The sequence below is a fragment of the Anastrepha obliqua genome, chromosome 1 (assembly GCF_027943255.1).
Source record: "Anastrepha obliqua isolate idAnaObli1 chromosome 1, idAnaObli1_1.0, whole genome shotgun sequence".
NCBI lineage: Eukaryota > Metazoa > Arthropoda > Insecta > Diptera > Tephritidae > Anastrepha > Anastrepha obliqua.
The window spans coordinates 110,761,397-110,777,660 of record NC_072892.1 but is presented as its reverse complement, the minus strand read 5'-3'; the positions used below and the strand labels follow the sequence as shown (position 1 = coordinate 110,777,660).

General features: G+C 35.1%; 4 protein-coding genes across 6 annotated transcripts; 3 read left to right on the top strand and 1 right to left on the bottom strand.

Annotated features, from left to right (window-relative positions):
• The first annotated feature begins 3,038 nt into the window (after positions 1-3,038).
• LOC129235582 (GTP-binding protein SAR1) lies at positions 3,039-8,461 on the top strand. 3 transcript variants are annotated; one of them, XM_054869490.1, is made up of 6 exons: positions 3,039-3,407; positions 4,141-4,253; positions 4,742-4,861; positions 4,928-4,993; positions 7,535-7,770; positions 7,837-8,461. In XM_054869490.1, the coding sequence occupies exons 2-6, from the start codon at positions 4,211-4,213 to the stop codon at positions 7,951-7,953; spliced, it is 582 nt and encodes a 193-aa protein (XP_054725465.1). In that variant the 5' UTR covers positions 3,039-3,407; positions 4,141-4,210; the 3' UTR covers positions 7,954-8,461. The 3 variants fall into 3 exon arrangements, with proteins under 3 accessions (XP_054725465.1, XP_054725466.1, XP_054725467.1); XM_054869491.1 differs by lacking the exon at positions 3,039-3,407 and adding an exon at positions 3,467-3,583; XM_054869492.1 differs by lacking the exon at positions 3,039-3,407 and adding an exon at positions 3,639-3,742.
• Positions 8,462-10,285: 1,824 nt separating this feature from the next.
• On the bottom strand, positions 10,286-11,891 carry LOC129235581 (bifunctional arginine demethylase and lysyl-hydroxylase PSR). The gene has a single exon (XM_054869489.1). It carries the CDS (start codon positions 11,719-11,721, stop codon positions 10,516-10,518), a length of 1,206 nt encoding a protein of 401 aa, XP_054725464.1. The 5' UTR covers positions 11,722-11,891; the 3' UTR covers positions 10,286-10,515.
• Positions 11,892-13,605: 1,714 nt separating this feature from the next.
• On the top strand, positions 13,606-14,325 carry LOC129235580 (biogenesis of lysosome-related organelles complex 1 subunit 5). Its single transcript, XM_054869487.1, has 3 exons — positions 13,606-13,690; positions 13,753-14,024; positions 14,155-14,325. The coding sequence occupies exons 1-3, from the start codon at positions 13,669-13,671 to the stop codon at positions 14,323-14,325; spliced, it is 465 nt and encodes a 154-aa protein (XP_054725462.1). The 5' UTR covers positions 13,606-13,668.
• Positions 14,326-14,349: 24 nt separating this feature from the next.
• On the top strand, positions 14,350-15,547 carry LOC129235579 (uncharacterized). The gene is made up of 2 exons (XM_054869486.1): positions 14,350-14,911; positions 14,982-15,547. Exons 1-2 carry the CDS (start codon positions 14,350-14,352, stop codon positions 15,260-15,262), a joined length of 843 nt encoding a protein of 280 aa, XP_054725461.1. The 3' UTR covers positions 15,263-15,547.
• The last annotated feature ends 717 nt before the right edge of the window (positions 15,548-16,264 follow it).

Sequence of the window (16,264 nt, the reverse complement as noted above, 5' to 3'; positions counted from 1 at the left end):
AGATATGAAACGGTGCAAACACTCGTTCGTACGAGCATAGCGATTAAATATCGCCAAATATGCTTTTGAAGTTATCAAAGATCCATTATTTTGTACATGGTATTAAATTTTTCTGAAAATTGGTTTTTTGTAGGTTTGAGTATGAAGAAGTAAACTGGAAAAATGTTTAAAAATGTATTTATTTAATTTTGAATAATTTTGCGATTTATTCAATTTAGAAATTTTTTTGTGAAGTTTTTTTTTACTTTCTTCTTTTTCACGTTTTTATAATTTTTTTAGAAGAGAAAATATACTTAAAAAAAAGTTTGGAAATGTGGCAAAAAAATATTTTTTTTGTTATTTGTAAAAAACACATTGCTCCAATTTTCAGATGCCCACCTTGCATTCACGCATTAATTGGTTCTGGTCCAGTTATTTCCGATTCGTTAGCGGTCTAAAAAAAAATGATAAGGGTGTCAATTTTCAATGCAGATTGCACGCGGGCGCACAAAACAATTATCAATTTGGAGCTCTTCTCTCATGAAGAATGCATCTCTCGCATTATTTGTTCCACTTTTGTTTACACATTTTGCAGATCTATGGTCTCTTTTCCACTAATTTACGTCGAAAGCAAAAATATTGAATGCAATTGCATATGTGTCCAAAATCATTCAGTTAGGATGCCTTCAGTAGACATATCTTCTCTATAAATGCATTCACTCCATACCATAGACACTGAGTGGAAAAAATGCTTTCCCTATGGCGATTATGTATAATAAAGGGTGGTTAAATTTCAAGGGCCAATGTTGAATGTGAACCACACCTAAACGTCAACGACACCGTTGGACTTCTTTTTTTTTTTTTTTTGGGGTTATTTGAAAGAAAAGGTGTACGTCAATAAGCCAGCAACAATTCAAGAGCTAAAGGATGAGATAATTCGGCACACTAACGGCATATAACCTCAATTATGCCTCAGCGTCATCGAAAATTTGGACCATCGGATGGAGGTGTGCCGCCGAGGCCATTTGGCCGATATTTTGTTCAATACCAATATTATGATAATAAAGAGAAATGACAATAATTTCTTAAAAAAATTGTACTTTATTCAAAATCAACACCTGCCCTTGAAACTTTACCACCCTTTAGATCAGGAACTATTTGCATTTGGTGGTCTTTGGAGGTGTGCCGCCAAGGCCGCTTGGTACGTGACTACCATTCGGAACTGCACAGGTTCGAATCTCCGTGGATGACACACCAAATGATAGAAAGTTGAAACTTAACCACCCTTTATAATCGATAACTGGTATTTCAAAAGAGAGGTTCGGTAGGTCGAAATTAGTAAATATAATAACGTTAGTAAATATAATAATGCGGCCGCCGTAGCCAAATGGCTTGGTACGTGACTACCATTCGGAAATGCACAGGTTCGAATCTCCGTGCATGAAACACCAAATGATAGAAAGTTTTTTCTAAGAATCTTGCTGGCCAGTGCAAATCGCCTAAACGGGAGATTAGGCGCCCGGGAAATGCATCCTTCAGCCGTTGCACCGTCCTGTTCGAACCACATGTTTTCCAATCCCAATTCATCAAGTTACGGCGAAAAGAACTCGTTGATCAATGCTCTGTAGCGCTCACCATTCACAGTAACCGTTTGGCCCGCGACGTCTTCGAAGAAAAAAGGTCCGATGACTCCTCCAGCGAAAACAGCACACCATACAGTGACTTTGAGCGGGTGTAATGGCTCTTCGTGGGTTACACGCGGATTTTCAGTGCCCCAGAAGCGCAAATTTTGCTTATTTACGTACCCGCTAAGATGGAAATGGGCCTCATCACTCATGATTATTTTTGATGAAAAATCATCTTCCTCTTGGTGGTGATTAAGCATGGCTTGAGCGTATGTTAGACGCGATTGATTATGCACCGTCTGGACTTTGTACGGAAACATCTTCAAATCTTGTACCAAAATTCGCTGTAAAGACCGTCGACTGATACCCATTTGCGTGGCACGTCGTCTGGTCGATGTCGACGGCGCTTCCATGACATCCTCGGCTACAGCAGCAATATTCTCTGCAGAACGGCTACTCCGTGATCTGTCACGCCTGGCAGCTTCTCGTGTTGTGCCAGTATCTTCGAGGCGAGCGGATAAACGTCGCAGTGTTTCACCAGTAGGCGTTGGACGGCGAGGAAATCTGCGACGAAATTCACGTTGTGCCAAAGTCACCGACCGATTATTAGTCAAATAAATAGTCAGCAATATTCCGCGTTCTGGAGCAATGTAGCGTAACATTGTTTATTAACGTGTATTTCGCATGTGTTTACTACACAAATGTCAAAACAGAACTGACATTAGGGGCCAATCGCAAAATTTATAGCATTTTCTGATAGGAGGATTAATTTAGCGCCACCTGTTATTTGCAAACCCAAATTTCCGACAAGAAGTCATTCAACCAATGGCTGAATGAACTAAATAGAAACAAATTGAAATCAATTTTTTTTTTTTATTTAAGTTAAAAGCTCCTTTCCCTGGAGTATCCAATTTTGAGTGCCGCTCAAATTTAAATTATAATTAATTATTTAAAATGAATTTGCAATCGAAAATGCTATTTTCTCACTTGCAAATTCTTACAAGTAAAAATTTATCCAGTTAAACTCTGCAACTTCCTCTCATTTTCCTCTACTTTTCAAATTTTTTGGATACATGAACACCAAAACTAGATCATTTGTAATAAATTTAATTTTAACTCGTTATAACTCCAGTTGCTAAATTGTTAGTTTTCTTCAACGTATGTACATACTTACTTCAAAAAAGCTATAGTTTGTAACAATTATTACAAAGTATTTATTTCGGTGTTCTTATTAGCCGTGTTGGGCCAATTGACTTATTTATGAACGCATTTTGTATTTACATGAACCAAAATTGCGGATTTAGGTATAATCGGACTATTATAGACGGAGGAATAAATACCTACTATGTACTGAACGAAACTTTACTGTGAAATGACATTTATATTGTCATTTGTGATGCAAAGGAAAAAGCAAGACAACGCTATGTGTAGCACGTAAAGTCACTTCTTCGCTTAAGCAGTGAAACAACGAAGCAAAGCAAATTATCGCATTTTATTTTGTGCTCTTATTGAATTTTAAGTGGAAAGCAAGTTCAAAGCGAGCACGAGGAAGAAAATACTTTTGAATTGAATTTTGCTTTGCTGTCGTGTCGTTGTCGCTGTCGTCGTCGTCGTCTCCACCTCCGACTCCGTTGCCTTTGCCTATTCCTTTGTCCGCAGCCGTCGCCGTCGTCGTTGTCATCGCCTTCGTCTTTCTTTTGTAGTGTAAAAGAAAACGCTGAAACACGGTAAAAGGCGAGGATAAATTAAAAGTTTTCAATTATTCCGTGAAAATTTTTAATTTTATTGTAAATTATTTATAAGGTAAATATTCGAAACCACGACCAATCTTAGATGTGTTGGAAAGTACGAAAAGTGTAGTGCCGAAAGTGTGAAGTAAAAACGTGTGCCAACTAATAGTGGCTGTTGAATTGATATGATTTGTATCACAGTGATTGGGCGCACCTAGTTAAATCACTATTGTGCTGTCTACTTATAAAGTAAGGCAGGGAAGAGTAAAAACAGAGCACAAATTTTCCACAGATAGTTTTGGTACACCATTTTTTATTAAATGGTGGGCTGTGGAATTACTATTCGAACTTCCTAGTAACATTTTCCAACGACATCTCTGGCAATTGGTGACGAAACAAAAAATATTTGTGAGTGCAAAGAAAGTTTCCGCATACAACCTTATCTGTGCGTTGTGTGTGACCTTGTCCCACTGCTTGAAAGTTGCTCCTACACCACTTGCTTCCGCTTTTACTAGTAAAACTCCGCATCTGATCTAGAGTATTTGCAGAACAGGAATCTGATATCAATACCGCTTCTAGGGTGAATAAGACGTAGAAGCATTTTTTTTTTGTAATTAGCTACGGACAAAGTTCAGGTTTTCATTGAACCATTTGCACATTTTTACAAAATCATTTAATTCTATTCTCGTTCGAAATATTTAGCCAAAGTATTGTTAAAAAACTGCGTAAAGACTGCACATCTAATATACATTATTTTAAACTTAAGTATTATGTTTTGATCTAAATATGTATATTTTTCGTTACAGAATAATACAAGTAATTTATACCTACTTGTAATACCTTTTCCTGTGTTTCTACAAATCAAAAACTATCAAAATGTTTATCTGGGATTGGTTCACTGGTGTCCTAGGATACTTGGGTAAATATTAAAAAAATTGGTTCTATGTAATTGTTTAAATATAAAAAATTTTAAGGATGGTTTTTTTTTTATTATTGCCAACGGGGCACAGAGCGAATGCATAATGTATTAAAATGTAATAGATACGTATATTATATTAAAATTGCCAAACGTAAATGGCATATTGTAAAATTGTTAATTATGTATGAGCCAAAATCAGCCATACATAGCAATGACAAGCACATATGCGAGTGTCAACTAGTCAACTTATGTAAATTCTTCTCAGTGTTGATGAGTACAATAATATTTCGCTTTTTGTTTAATACTTTTTATGACATAATACATGCTTACGTTCAAGTAAACTTTTTAATCTTTATTGACCTCATTGGAACGTTAAAAACATTGATTCCAGACGTTCAGCATAGTTATTCACAATGTATTTATGCACATTTACCTTTTTTCTTTTTTAATAATATCACAAATGAACTCTGCCCCTTTCTCTAACGCAGGTCTGTGGAAGAAGTCTGGTAAGCTATTGTTCCTTGGTTTAGATAACGCCGGTAAAACAACATTATTGCATATGCTCAAAGATGATAAGCTAGCACAGCACGTACCAACTCTACATCCCAGTAAGTATACATGCATGAACTTGAAATGTTGTTGAATTTGTTTAAATTTTACCTATATAACTGCAGCGTCAGAAGAACTGTCAATTGGTAACATGCGATTCACCACGTTCGATCTGGGGGGTCACACTCAAGGTAGGTATTTGATTTAGATTTAACGGAAATTAAAAAAAAAAAATTCTAACGTGTGCCCGAATTCAATGTAAAACTGCGACAGTTCTAAAATAATTAGAAATTGTCATTGTTGTTGTTGTAGCAGTTTACTAGAGCCTGCCAGTGTGGTGTAGTTACTGATCGTCATCGTCCTCGAAAGCAAAGACAACTAAAAGTAGCTGCATACTTTCTACATCTAAATTTAATGCATATCTGGAAATATTTTTTTCGTTGGATTCTTTGTTCAATTCATGAACGTCTTTTTCATTTGTAACAATAAGTCAAGTTATATCAATGCATATCAGCAAACATACATACTTATATTCAAATAAACGTTCAGTATGCAGGTAAAAGCACACATCACGTACGCTTAGTATGCAGATAAAACCACACATTACGTATGATAACAGCATTTAAATGAATAAGAAGGGAAGATTCGGACATAACAAATGAGTTATTACTTACAATTTAATAATTTGTTCTTTATCTGTCGATATGAATTGCTCAAAGCAACAGTTCTAAGTGTTGCGAATCCTTATGCCCCAAAGTCTGGTTTCCATTATGCTATATTTAATCAACTACAATATTTTTATCAATCGAAAATACCAAATGCTTTCCAACAATGGGATGATTAAAATCAATCATAAGTATACCTATATTTAGGTAAATATTTAATATTTAAATAGATGTATTTTCTTATCTTAAGTGGAGTGTTTCCCAGTAAGAATTGTATATGGTTTCAGATAATTTCTCTGTTTGCAACCGATAGGCTTGTAGGTTGTCTTACTATATATGTGCCTAAGTGTATGCATAAGAACAAATCTACTTAGATAAAATAGATATATATGTAGTCGTTTTCACTTGCTTTATATAATAGGCCTTTTAAAAGAAGTTTGATCGATTTTCTCCTTCAGTTTGTAAGCGAGGAAGTAGTTTTTTCACGATTTGACCTACCGATTTTCATATCCTATGCACTGAGACAAAGACCAATCGAATAGTTAACTCCGAAAACCGTGATTTCCATAAATTTTTCTTTTATTTGCCGTATCAGTGTTACAAATTTGAACTAACAATATACTTAGTCCTGTCATAACTTCTGTTCCAAGTTAAGTTCGTTATAGATATGAAATTATAATCCTTTTTTATTGAAGTTAGCTTTATTTAATCGTGGAAATATTAAAAAAAAATTTAATTTTCATTCGAAATGGTCACCACTTGCTTTTAGACAAGTTTTCAAACGATTAGGCCATTCAGTTGTTGCAGCATGCACGGATTCCATGGATATTTACGCCGCTGCTCGAAGCAAAATTGTTTGAAATTTTCAAAATTCCTGTGAGGTCTTCGACCGGCCATGTTCTCTAATTCTGAGTACAAAATGTAGTCCAATGGATTCAGATCTGAACTTCCAGACGGCCAATCCTCTGCGTCTATGAACCCTGGTATATTGTTTTTTATCCACTGCTGGGTGGCTAACGCTCTCCATTGAAGAGAGTACTATTCAACTGCTTCACAACGCCTTCTAAGACATCCTCCTGGTACACTTTTGCCCCGATCTTAACCCCTTTTTCGCAGAAATTATGAGATGTATCGCCTTTAAAAGACACTCCCCATCAAACCATAACGGGGGCTGCATGGTGTCCCCGCTGAATCCTTGTAGCAACATTTTTTGCGTCTTTAGAAGTTTTAACATAGATTTTGTCGTTTTGCTTATTAAAAACTTCTTCAAAAGTGAAAATTTTCTCATCTGTGTAAAGAATATGTTCATGGCGGTTGACCGCGTGCACCGAAGAAGCTACTTCCATCTGTCGAGTCTAATTTTCTTCAAGTGTTGTCAAAAGATGATCAGTTGAGCGACAGAAGGCTTTGAAATGGAGATCATCTCTAATTAGTCTTGACATGGATCTGGTCGACACATTCATTTCCCTGGACATGAAACACACAAATCTTTTTAGAAAATTGCATTTTTAATTTGTAAATAGAGTAAATGAAGATGTTGCGATTTGTTTTTGTCTTTATGTTATGAACTGAAAATAAATTGCATGTCCCCATAGCGGAGCCGTCGAATTTGAAGGGAAATTTTAAATGGCTCTGCTAGAGTGCCGCAAAAATAGGTACTTATCTGGCGCGGAAATATTTTGAAGTATTGATAAAACAAGCTTAATTTTTGAAAACAATTTTTTTTTTTTTTTTCGCAACTGTAATGCTTTTTTCATATTAATAGTGGAACATTCAGGATTTTGAAATAAATGCATTGCGTTGTGTACCAAGACTCGTTAAATTTATATTTAAAAAAAGTTAACTTTTGAAATAATAATTCAACTCGCGTATTAGGCACCTTGTGATAACTATAGTTAGTAGAATTAAATATAAAATTAAATTTGCCATTTATATAAGCTAATCGGATTTCCAAAATATTTTCTTGAACTCAGTTATGTCTAAAAAAAAAAAAAATTTATCTAAAATTTGTCCAGCTTAACTCTTGTATTAAATAACAAACTATGTATTTTAATTTGTTCCATATAGCACGTCGCGTTTGGAAGGATTATTTCCCTGCGGTGGACGCAATTGTATTTTTAATAGATGCCTGGGATCGTGGTCGCTTCCAAGAGAGTAAAATCGAATTAGACTCATTGCTAACGGATGAAGCGCTCTCAAATTGTCCCGTGTTAATTTTGGGTAACAAAATCGATAAACCAGGTGCGGCAAGCGAAGACGAGCTTAGAAACGTCTTCGGTCTCTATCAGTTGACAACTGGCAAAGTGAGTTAATGAAATGTTTGCACATCTTTATAAAGAAACTATTATATTTTTGTGTTTAATTTTTAGGGTAAAGTGCCACGTTCGGAGTTGCCAGGACGCCCACTGGAATTATTCATGTCTTCTGTACTGAAGCGACAAGGCTACGGCGAAGGTTTCCGTTGGTTAGCGCAGTATATTGATTAAAAATAATTCACAACTTTCAAACTAAAATTAAAATAAAGTCGGATACGTGTGGCACTTTTACACAATACAACAATCGCCAAGAAATCAGTCAATAAAATCGCAAATAATTCAAGGAATTCAATCCGCGAATTAAGAAATGCTATTACGATTTAATTATAATCTTCAAGTAGGGAAACCAACTCAGACATTCATGAAATCTAAGTTAAAATCAGTGTCGGAGCAAAATGCGGATAAAAAAATTCGGGTAAAGCAATGTGAGGGAAACGGTTAAATTTAAAATAAGCATAGCTTAAACATAAATAATTACGCAAAAGTACAGAAACGCGACAAACAAGAAAAAAACATCCGAAGCGCTTTGAAGGTAGTATGTATTTTTTAATTCTAAACGGTAATGCAAGCGGATATTTACCATTTCAATACCATTTCCAAAACTTTCGCTCTAAGTTAGCTGCAATTTGTCTAATTTTTGTTTAGAATTTCCAAATAAACAATTTTATAAAATCTACAATGATTTACTGTCTTGTTAATATCATAAACATAAGATGTTTATGAGCGTGTTTGGGTCTTCTCATTTTCTTTTCAAGATATTGAAAAGTGAAAGTAGTAAATAATTTAATTTTTTATAATATATGTATATTTTTACATTAAAAAAATGCATCGACAATTTTTTGATGATGTCACGACACATATTTTCTTACTTGTACCTAACTAATTTTTGTATACATCCGCAAAAACGCAAAATTTCATATACAACACTACATACATATCTGGAGGTTTTAAGAATAAAGAATCGACTTGACCTTCTACCGGTGAAGCTGATGTTGCATGCATTCCCCCCAAAATTTTTTGAGGGAATGCTGACATTGACAGTCCTTAACCGGATATAAATCCGTGTCGTTCCGGTAGCATAGAACCGATTAAATATTAAGAGTTTCGTTATAGTGACATAGATTTATGGCGGGGTGGTTCCGGTAACGTTGAACCGACTGGCGTGGTAACGACATACTTGTCACTGAGATAATTTACATTCCGGCGGAAGGCTCCGTGGGGAACGTAATTCAAAGCCATATAACGAGCTGCCGATATTCACCATTACGAAGTAAAATTTTTTCTCGGTCTTCCGTCAAATACTTTGAAGTTACTCTGAAATCTAAATATAACTATAAACATCACGTAAGAAGGGGGCAAGAAAATGTTGGGAACGAACTGGTACTAAAATGATAATTCGACTTGTATCTCTCTAGCTTGGGTTATCGTAGTTATAGGGCATATAATACAACTACTAGATGAGTCTTTCCGCTCCTCTCATAGAGTTTCAGGTACCGAAACTGCTCGCAAACACATTGAGGCCGTCGAAGCTGTAAGTTTCACAATGTGGGTGAACTCGCAAACCTTTTGTCTCTTCAGTTTGGGAAGGTTTATCGGCTTATCAAAAAGGTATCTACCCAGCCATGCTTTCTTTTTATTGCCTTTTCAGATTAATATGTAAAGGGCGCAATAGACACATTCTATTACCGAAGATCCAAACATCTTTATTTTATCTAATTAAAAACCATTTTTGTTTTTGTTTTTTTAATTTTTACTAAAAAAATTTTTTTTTTTTTAACTCATCTGATGTGATTCTTTAAGTTGAATGCATGTCCGTCCTTTGATTTTAACCCGTAAGAATGTTTTTTGTTTCACAGAATAAAATGTTTAACAGTCGGTCCAACGTTACCGAACGACCCAGATTTATATCCGGTCAAGAACTGTAACTTCAGCAATTTAGATTGTTTTAACAATAACCTCTGATCGTCGGAGCTGCGGCTGCCTTCCAGCTCGGAAGTTTAAATAAAAGTTAGCTCAAAGCCTCTTAACACGAAAAACGCTTTCAAGATCATCATAATTTAAGTTATGATCACAATGAACAAAGAAGCGTTGGCTCGTGCATCTAGGTGCTTGAATAGGTTATTTCGGCTGACGAAATATTGCATTGAAGAATTTTAAACTATGGCATTTGTACTTTCGTTGCAAGAATACGCGTATAAATGGACTTGTTTTTGAGTGCATAGCCATTAGTTTAATTATAAAGTTCAACAATCCGTAAAGCGACGTTGTAAATACGAATGCCTCTGGCATAATGCGCTAATGCAAGCATATTTCGATAGACCTGATCTAATTTTTTTTTTGTCTCGGAGTAATACTATTAAAAAAACGTTTAGTATAGCTCAAATTGAATGACTAAATCTTCTTTGTATGATTCCTTTCGCACATTGGTCGCTTTAAATGTTCAAAGATTTGTTTCTTAAATATACTGCTATTTATTTAGCTATACAGAAGTGAAACATTATAATAATTTGTAATGAATTTATTATGCTTATCGACACATTATCTTGTCTTGAAATACAAATGTTAACTCTTGCAATGGAGCAGCAATCGCAAACGCATTTGCAGCAATCTTGTCAAGCTTTTATTTTCGTTCAATTCAATGTCGTGAGTTTTAGCTCCATGAATGCTGTCATATGTAGCGCACTGCACGCTTGCGTCCATCGTTGTGCTTTCATCACTGCCACACAACTGACATCAAGAATTGGACGCCATTGCATCTTCAAAACGTCGCTTTTTCTTTTTCTTCGCTGTTAGACTCTCTTGCCCACTGTCCGTATTAGAACTGCCACTATCGCTGCCATCACCTTCATTTTCTGTCGATGATGATGAGGAACTGGATGATGAACTCGAGTTACTGGAACTATCCGATGCAAAACCAGTACTTTGATCCACATTAATACTCTCTGCTAGCTTAGCCAAATCAGGTTCTTTTACGCGAAGCACACGTAACCACTTTCGCGACAACTTAGGTCTGCCTCGAACAGTTTTATGCCACACGATCGGAAAGTTTGTGCGGCTACAAAAATTTTGTGTAATGGCTATTGTATCATCCAAGTTTAAAACTACGTGCCACCAACCTCCAGGCACAAACACTGTTTCACCGGGCTTCTGTAGTATTTCAATGGGTTGCAAATCAGCTGGCCAGTCTGGTTGTTTAGTACGAGGATAAATGGTACTGAACCAAGTTATTGCTTCATCGCGCTGCTTACCGCCCATAGCATTAGGTACTTTTAGCAATTCCTTGGGTGTATGTGTGGGAAATAAACACCAACGTTTGTGGCCACGAAGAAGAGCATTCCAAGCGCTGGTCCCTAGCGGGTCTATATGTATGCCAGTACCAGAACGAGCGGGTCCCATGACAAACCAACGGTACGGTGGTCGTCGCTCTTCACCGCAATGTTTAAAGAGGTCATCGCGGAAATACATCGGCACTGTATAGTCCTCAAGCAACTTGCGACGGCGATGGTGTTCTCCGAAGCTACTATCAAATATGTATAATGGACTATCATCGAGCGTAGTCCGGATATACTCCACATAGTACTTCATTTTCATTTTGACGCTATATCCCTCATTGTCTTCCCCGCATTTAAATTTTTGATTACGATACTTCTTGGATAGTCGGGGCACCGTCCATTTTTCCTCTGCCTGCCAACCTTTCTGGCAACCATCAATTACCACCGGAATATAGGGTTTTTCATATCGCTCAATAAACTCTTCACAAGTTACTTCAGATTCTTTAATGCGTGTAATATTATCATCAAATTTGTGAAACTCATCGAAACGCTCATAATAACGTAATGCTGCCCATGCCTCTTTGTCACCCAACTCTGGACGGGCTCGACGTTTAACCTCACGAAGCCGCTTGCGCGAACGTTTGGGCAATTTGAATTCCTCATTCATTTTGTGGACGTCGGTTTTTATTGACGTGTCAGCTTTTATTTTAATAATAATTATATCTATGAAGAATTTCTTTAGTTTTAGATAATCTTGCAGTCTTTATATTCTTGCCGCTGTTTATTGGTGTGAATAGAAAAACTTGACATCTGTTTGCTGATATGCGTGTGAGTACGTGACTTTTCACAACGCTGCCCAACATATTTTATGTATATTTTGTACAAAATATAATCCACTGTGGTACTGAGGAATTTTGTATTTGATAAAATTACAAGCGGTCTCTAGAAGACATATCTTGGTGTTGGTATTTGTTAAGTTTCTAGAAATACAATAACCAAAGCCTTAGGAGCTATTTATAAAAGCCTGCGACTAGCATGCTTATGAAAGGGTAACCTTCTTCGATTTTATAAACTGTGTAGGTATTTTTCCATTTTCCCAAAAATGAACTAAAGAGCAAATTGCTCCAAAACATATAATTAGTTTTAAAAATCAGTGGACTCTTTTTTTTCTTGTTAAAGTTTGTCCTTATTAAAAGCATTGTGGCTAATTTGTATGCTACATTTCTTATACAAAAATCAAAATAAAAAAGGACTTCGTCAATACAACGAAAGGTTAAATTTTACACATTAATGCATAAACACACACTCGTACAAATAAAATGTATTATGATCACTTTTTTTATTTATTGTTTACAACAATTCCTGTATTTATTTTTTTACAATTTTTTATTGAAAAAATGTATTTGATTAAATTAAAAGCATTCTGAAACTATATAATTGTGTGTACGAGGAATCATAGTCCCGATTTACACACGGAGACATCTAGAAGGGAGGAATTGGAAATTCTCTTTTCGTGTTTCATTCGCGGTCACACGGGCAAAATTCTTTTCTGCAACATTTTGACGTTTACTACTCTGGCATCTTTTTGTTCGGATATACATATGTATTCTACAACCCGCTAACATGTAAACTGGTTAAATAATAAATAATTTGTTGGTTTTTCTATTTACATATGTATATAAATTTTTGTAGTTGAATAAAAAAAAAATCAAATTAAAAATACTTCATACATAAATACTTAACTTAAGTATCTAAAATTGGGGAAAAATGTAGAATTTAAAATATATCCCATAGGTTTTTTAAATTGTACCAACTTTACTAGCAAAAATAATCCCGCATTTCCCAAGCACCATTCTGATGTTTGTCATCCATCCATTCGGTTGAAATCAACCCTCAACTGAAAACTTATTAACACAAAATAATACAACAAATGAAGCAACTGTCAAAAATTTCTTTAAGATTGGAAACCAACACATAACATAGAACTTTCTTCCACAAAAGAAGAAAACGAATGAAGCAATTGTTTTAAGATAAGAAATACGAATAAGAAGCCCAAAGCGTGCCACCGGTACGGGAACCAAAATCCCTCTCTCTCTTCAGCGTCCGTCCTTCCCCCACAAACACAATGTTTCCCTTCCAAATGTTTCCCTGTGTAAATGGGCATATACGAGGATATGTGTACGTTTATAAGGTGTGCAAATCCTGAAGTTCTGGAACAGACTAATCTGAAAGTCATATTGAAATACGACGTGAATTGAAAAATGTACACCATTTGAAAAATCAAATTGTAAAAATGTAAGTGTGTTAGTAAAAACGTGTAAGGGTATTACAACTTAAAAAAAAATTCTTGATCGTGTAACGAACAAGTAAGCTGTTTTGTACCATAAATTACATCGTCTTTCATATAAAAGCTGTTGAGCAGTTTGCAAAAGCGTGAGTACAAAGGGTGCTGCAAATTAAAAGCCCAAACTTGCCGAAAATGCCAACATAGTAAATAGTTAACTTTTGTGAATACCCGAATTGTAATTTCGTGTAGGATGCATTAAATCTAAAACAACTCTGCTCTGCAAGGTGAACATATGGTGACGATTGACAGTTCTCATGTGACAAGAAAATGTTAAGCCAATTGGGACGAGGTTTGCTAGAAATAATATTTATTTGTTTTCATAATTTTACCTAGTATTATGTATTTGCATAGATTTATCAAACGCACAGCAACGCATATTAGATCACCGTGCATTTTCAAATGGTGAAGTAAATAACTTTCTTAATGAATTTGAATTAAAACGCAACGAGGCCGAAGTAGAAAACCTTTTCACAGTCACCGAGATTGTTGGTGACCTCAAGTACGACCTAACCGGGCGTTGCATTGCTCTAAGTACCACAAATTTAGAAGAACTAAATCGAGAAGTAAAGCAATTATTACTTGGCGTTGAAGGATTTCTTAGCAAAGCTCAATTGGAAAGAAAGGTTAGTACATCATCAATCTTAGTGCATGTCTCAGCAAGGCCGTTCACCCTATCAAACAATGCCGTAATATACCTTTAATAATTCAAAACAATTCAATTCAAAAAATATACTAATCTCACTACCTTTTAAGCCAAGCACTTTTCTTGTCCAATCTCGTAAAGAACGTGAAACAAAGATAAAGAATTTTAAAATTGATTTGGAACACAAATACGAGCGCGTTAAGAATTCATTTGAGGAAAAGGAGGAAGAAATTGATGAACTTTATTCCGATTTGCAAGTAAAGCTGAACATTCCCAAATAAATAGCAAAATTATAAAGTTTCATAATGGCGAAAAGTAGTATCGTTGAAACCCGTGTGCGAGTTCTAGCTACTTTGAAGCTGTTGAAATTTATAGATCAACATAAGGATGATATTACAGAAATACCAGAAAATTTGTCAAAAGTTTTAAAAGCAAATGGTTATAATATTTCGAACCAAATCGAAGTGCTTAAATCAGATGAGACCATAAAAAAGCAAGAAATTGATTTAAATATTCTTCGAGATGTCAAAGGTGACGCAAATTTAGAGGTATCAAGTAAACCTGCAAGTAATAAAGATACTGAACTCACTACCTCATCTGAATATTTATATATATCTGATTTACGATGGTTGAAAATTTGGTTAACACAACAACGGAAGGAGAAAGGCTTAAACGTTTTTCTACACAATTTATTGGAACATTGCTCTTTAGAATTGCCAGAAAATGAAATCATCAAACGAAACCCAGAACTCGAGGCACGTTGCCAACGATTACGTGAGCAACAACAAAATCAAGAGTATTTAGACATGACGAAGAATGTAGATTCAAGTCTAAAGAATATTCCGGAAGATACCATGGCCTATCAAGGTAAGCTGAATATCCGTGACATTTATATTCAATTAAGCTCAATATATATATATATAATTTTTTTTTGCAGTCAAAGCCATGAACAGTCAAATGATTGCAGTTTTGCAATTCATTTTTTCGGTGGCTGCTGGATTTGTGTTTGGCTTTTTGGGTCTGGAACTTATTTTTGGTGGATTGAAATTCGGCTTACGTTTAGTATTGGGAATATGTTGTGCGCTCGTAATTGGTATTGCAGAAATGTATTTCCTTGTGAAAAAATTGAACGAAGAAGAGAAAGCGATTTCTTCACTCAAAAAATCCACCGAATCTGTAAAGAAAAATGGAAAAGCATTAAAACCACACAATGAATAATATATTATATTAAAGTATGCAGAAAATGTAGGTTAATATAATTGTCTATAGCATCATTTCCATGAGGCATCGTATTTATGGTTTGAGGTATTATATTTCTCAAGATTAAAGTTACATGAGAAAGCAATTCTATAATAGTTAATACAACTTTGTAAGGTTTGGAATTTTAAGGTTTGTTAACGTGGCCGATTTGATTTTCGATAGGTACCTAACAAAGTCTAATAATTTCTTTGTAATATTAGCGTTCGTTGTTCCTGCAATACAATAAAACATTCGCAAAAAAGATATCCTTTGGAGAATGTAAATTTTATTTCAGATACTACTGGGATATAATTAAAATAAATAAAACTTGACACATTTGTACCAAAATGTTAAAATAATAAACAATATACCCCATTTCAATGTAAAGTAGTGGATCTCCTCTACTTTTCTTATATACAATAATAATAATAATAATAAACAATAGTCCACAGTAGTAGAAGTCAAGCTCTCACTTACTTTGTAGGCAAACTTCAAGTTGAAAACTAAACCCTTGTTAATTGTTATTGCATTTTCTGATTTCATTTTCAATAAACTTAAAACGAATGCGACTTTTTCGTCGCTATTAGAGTTTTATAATGGAGTTGTTTTTTGTAATACGCAAAGTATTCATTCAATTTTGTTTTTGAATAACTTTTTTACTAAATAAAAAAATGATTTTGAGTAATTGAAGCTTTAAAATTTTCTATGTTAATATAATTTTCCACAAGATTTCCGGTGATAACTGCTCGTATTCCTGTCGAATATTCTCCTTAAGGACTGCGATTATCTGCGGCTTGTTTGCGTAAACCCGGTGCTTCCGCGCCCCAAGAACAGAATTCTAGGATGATTAAATCGGGCGATCTTGCTAGCCATGCCAAACCCCACAGTACGTATGTCGGTGACGATGGGCAACTTTCCGAGTATCTTTGAAGAAGAACATCAACTGGCATACATATCGCACTTGTTACGTTAAAGCGTAAC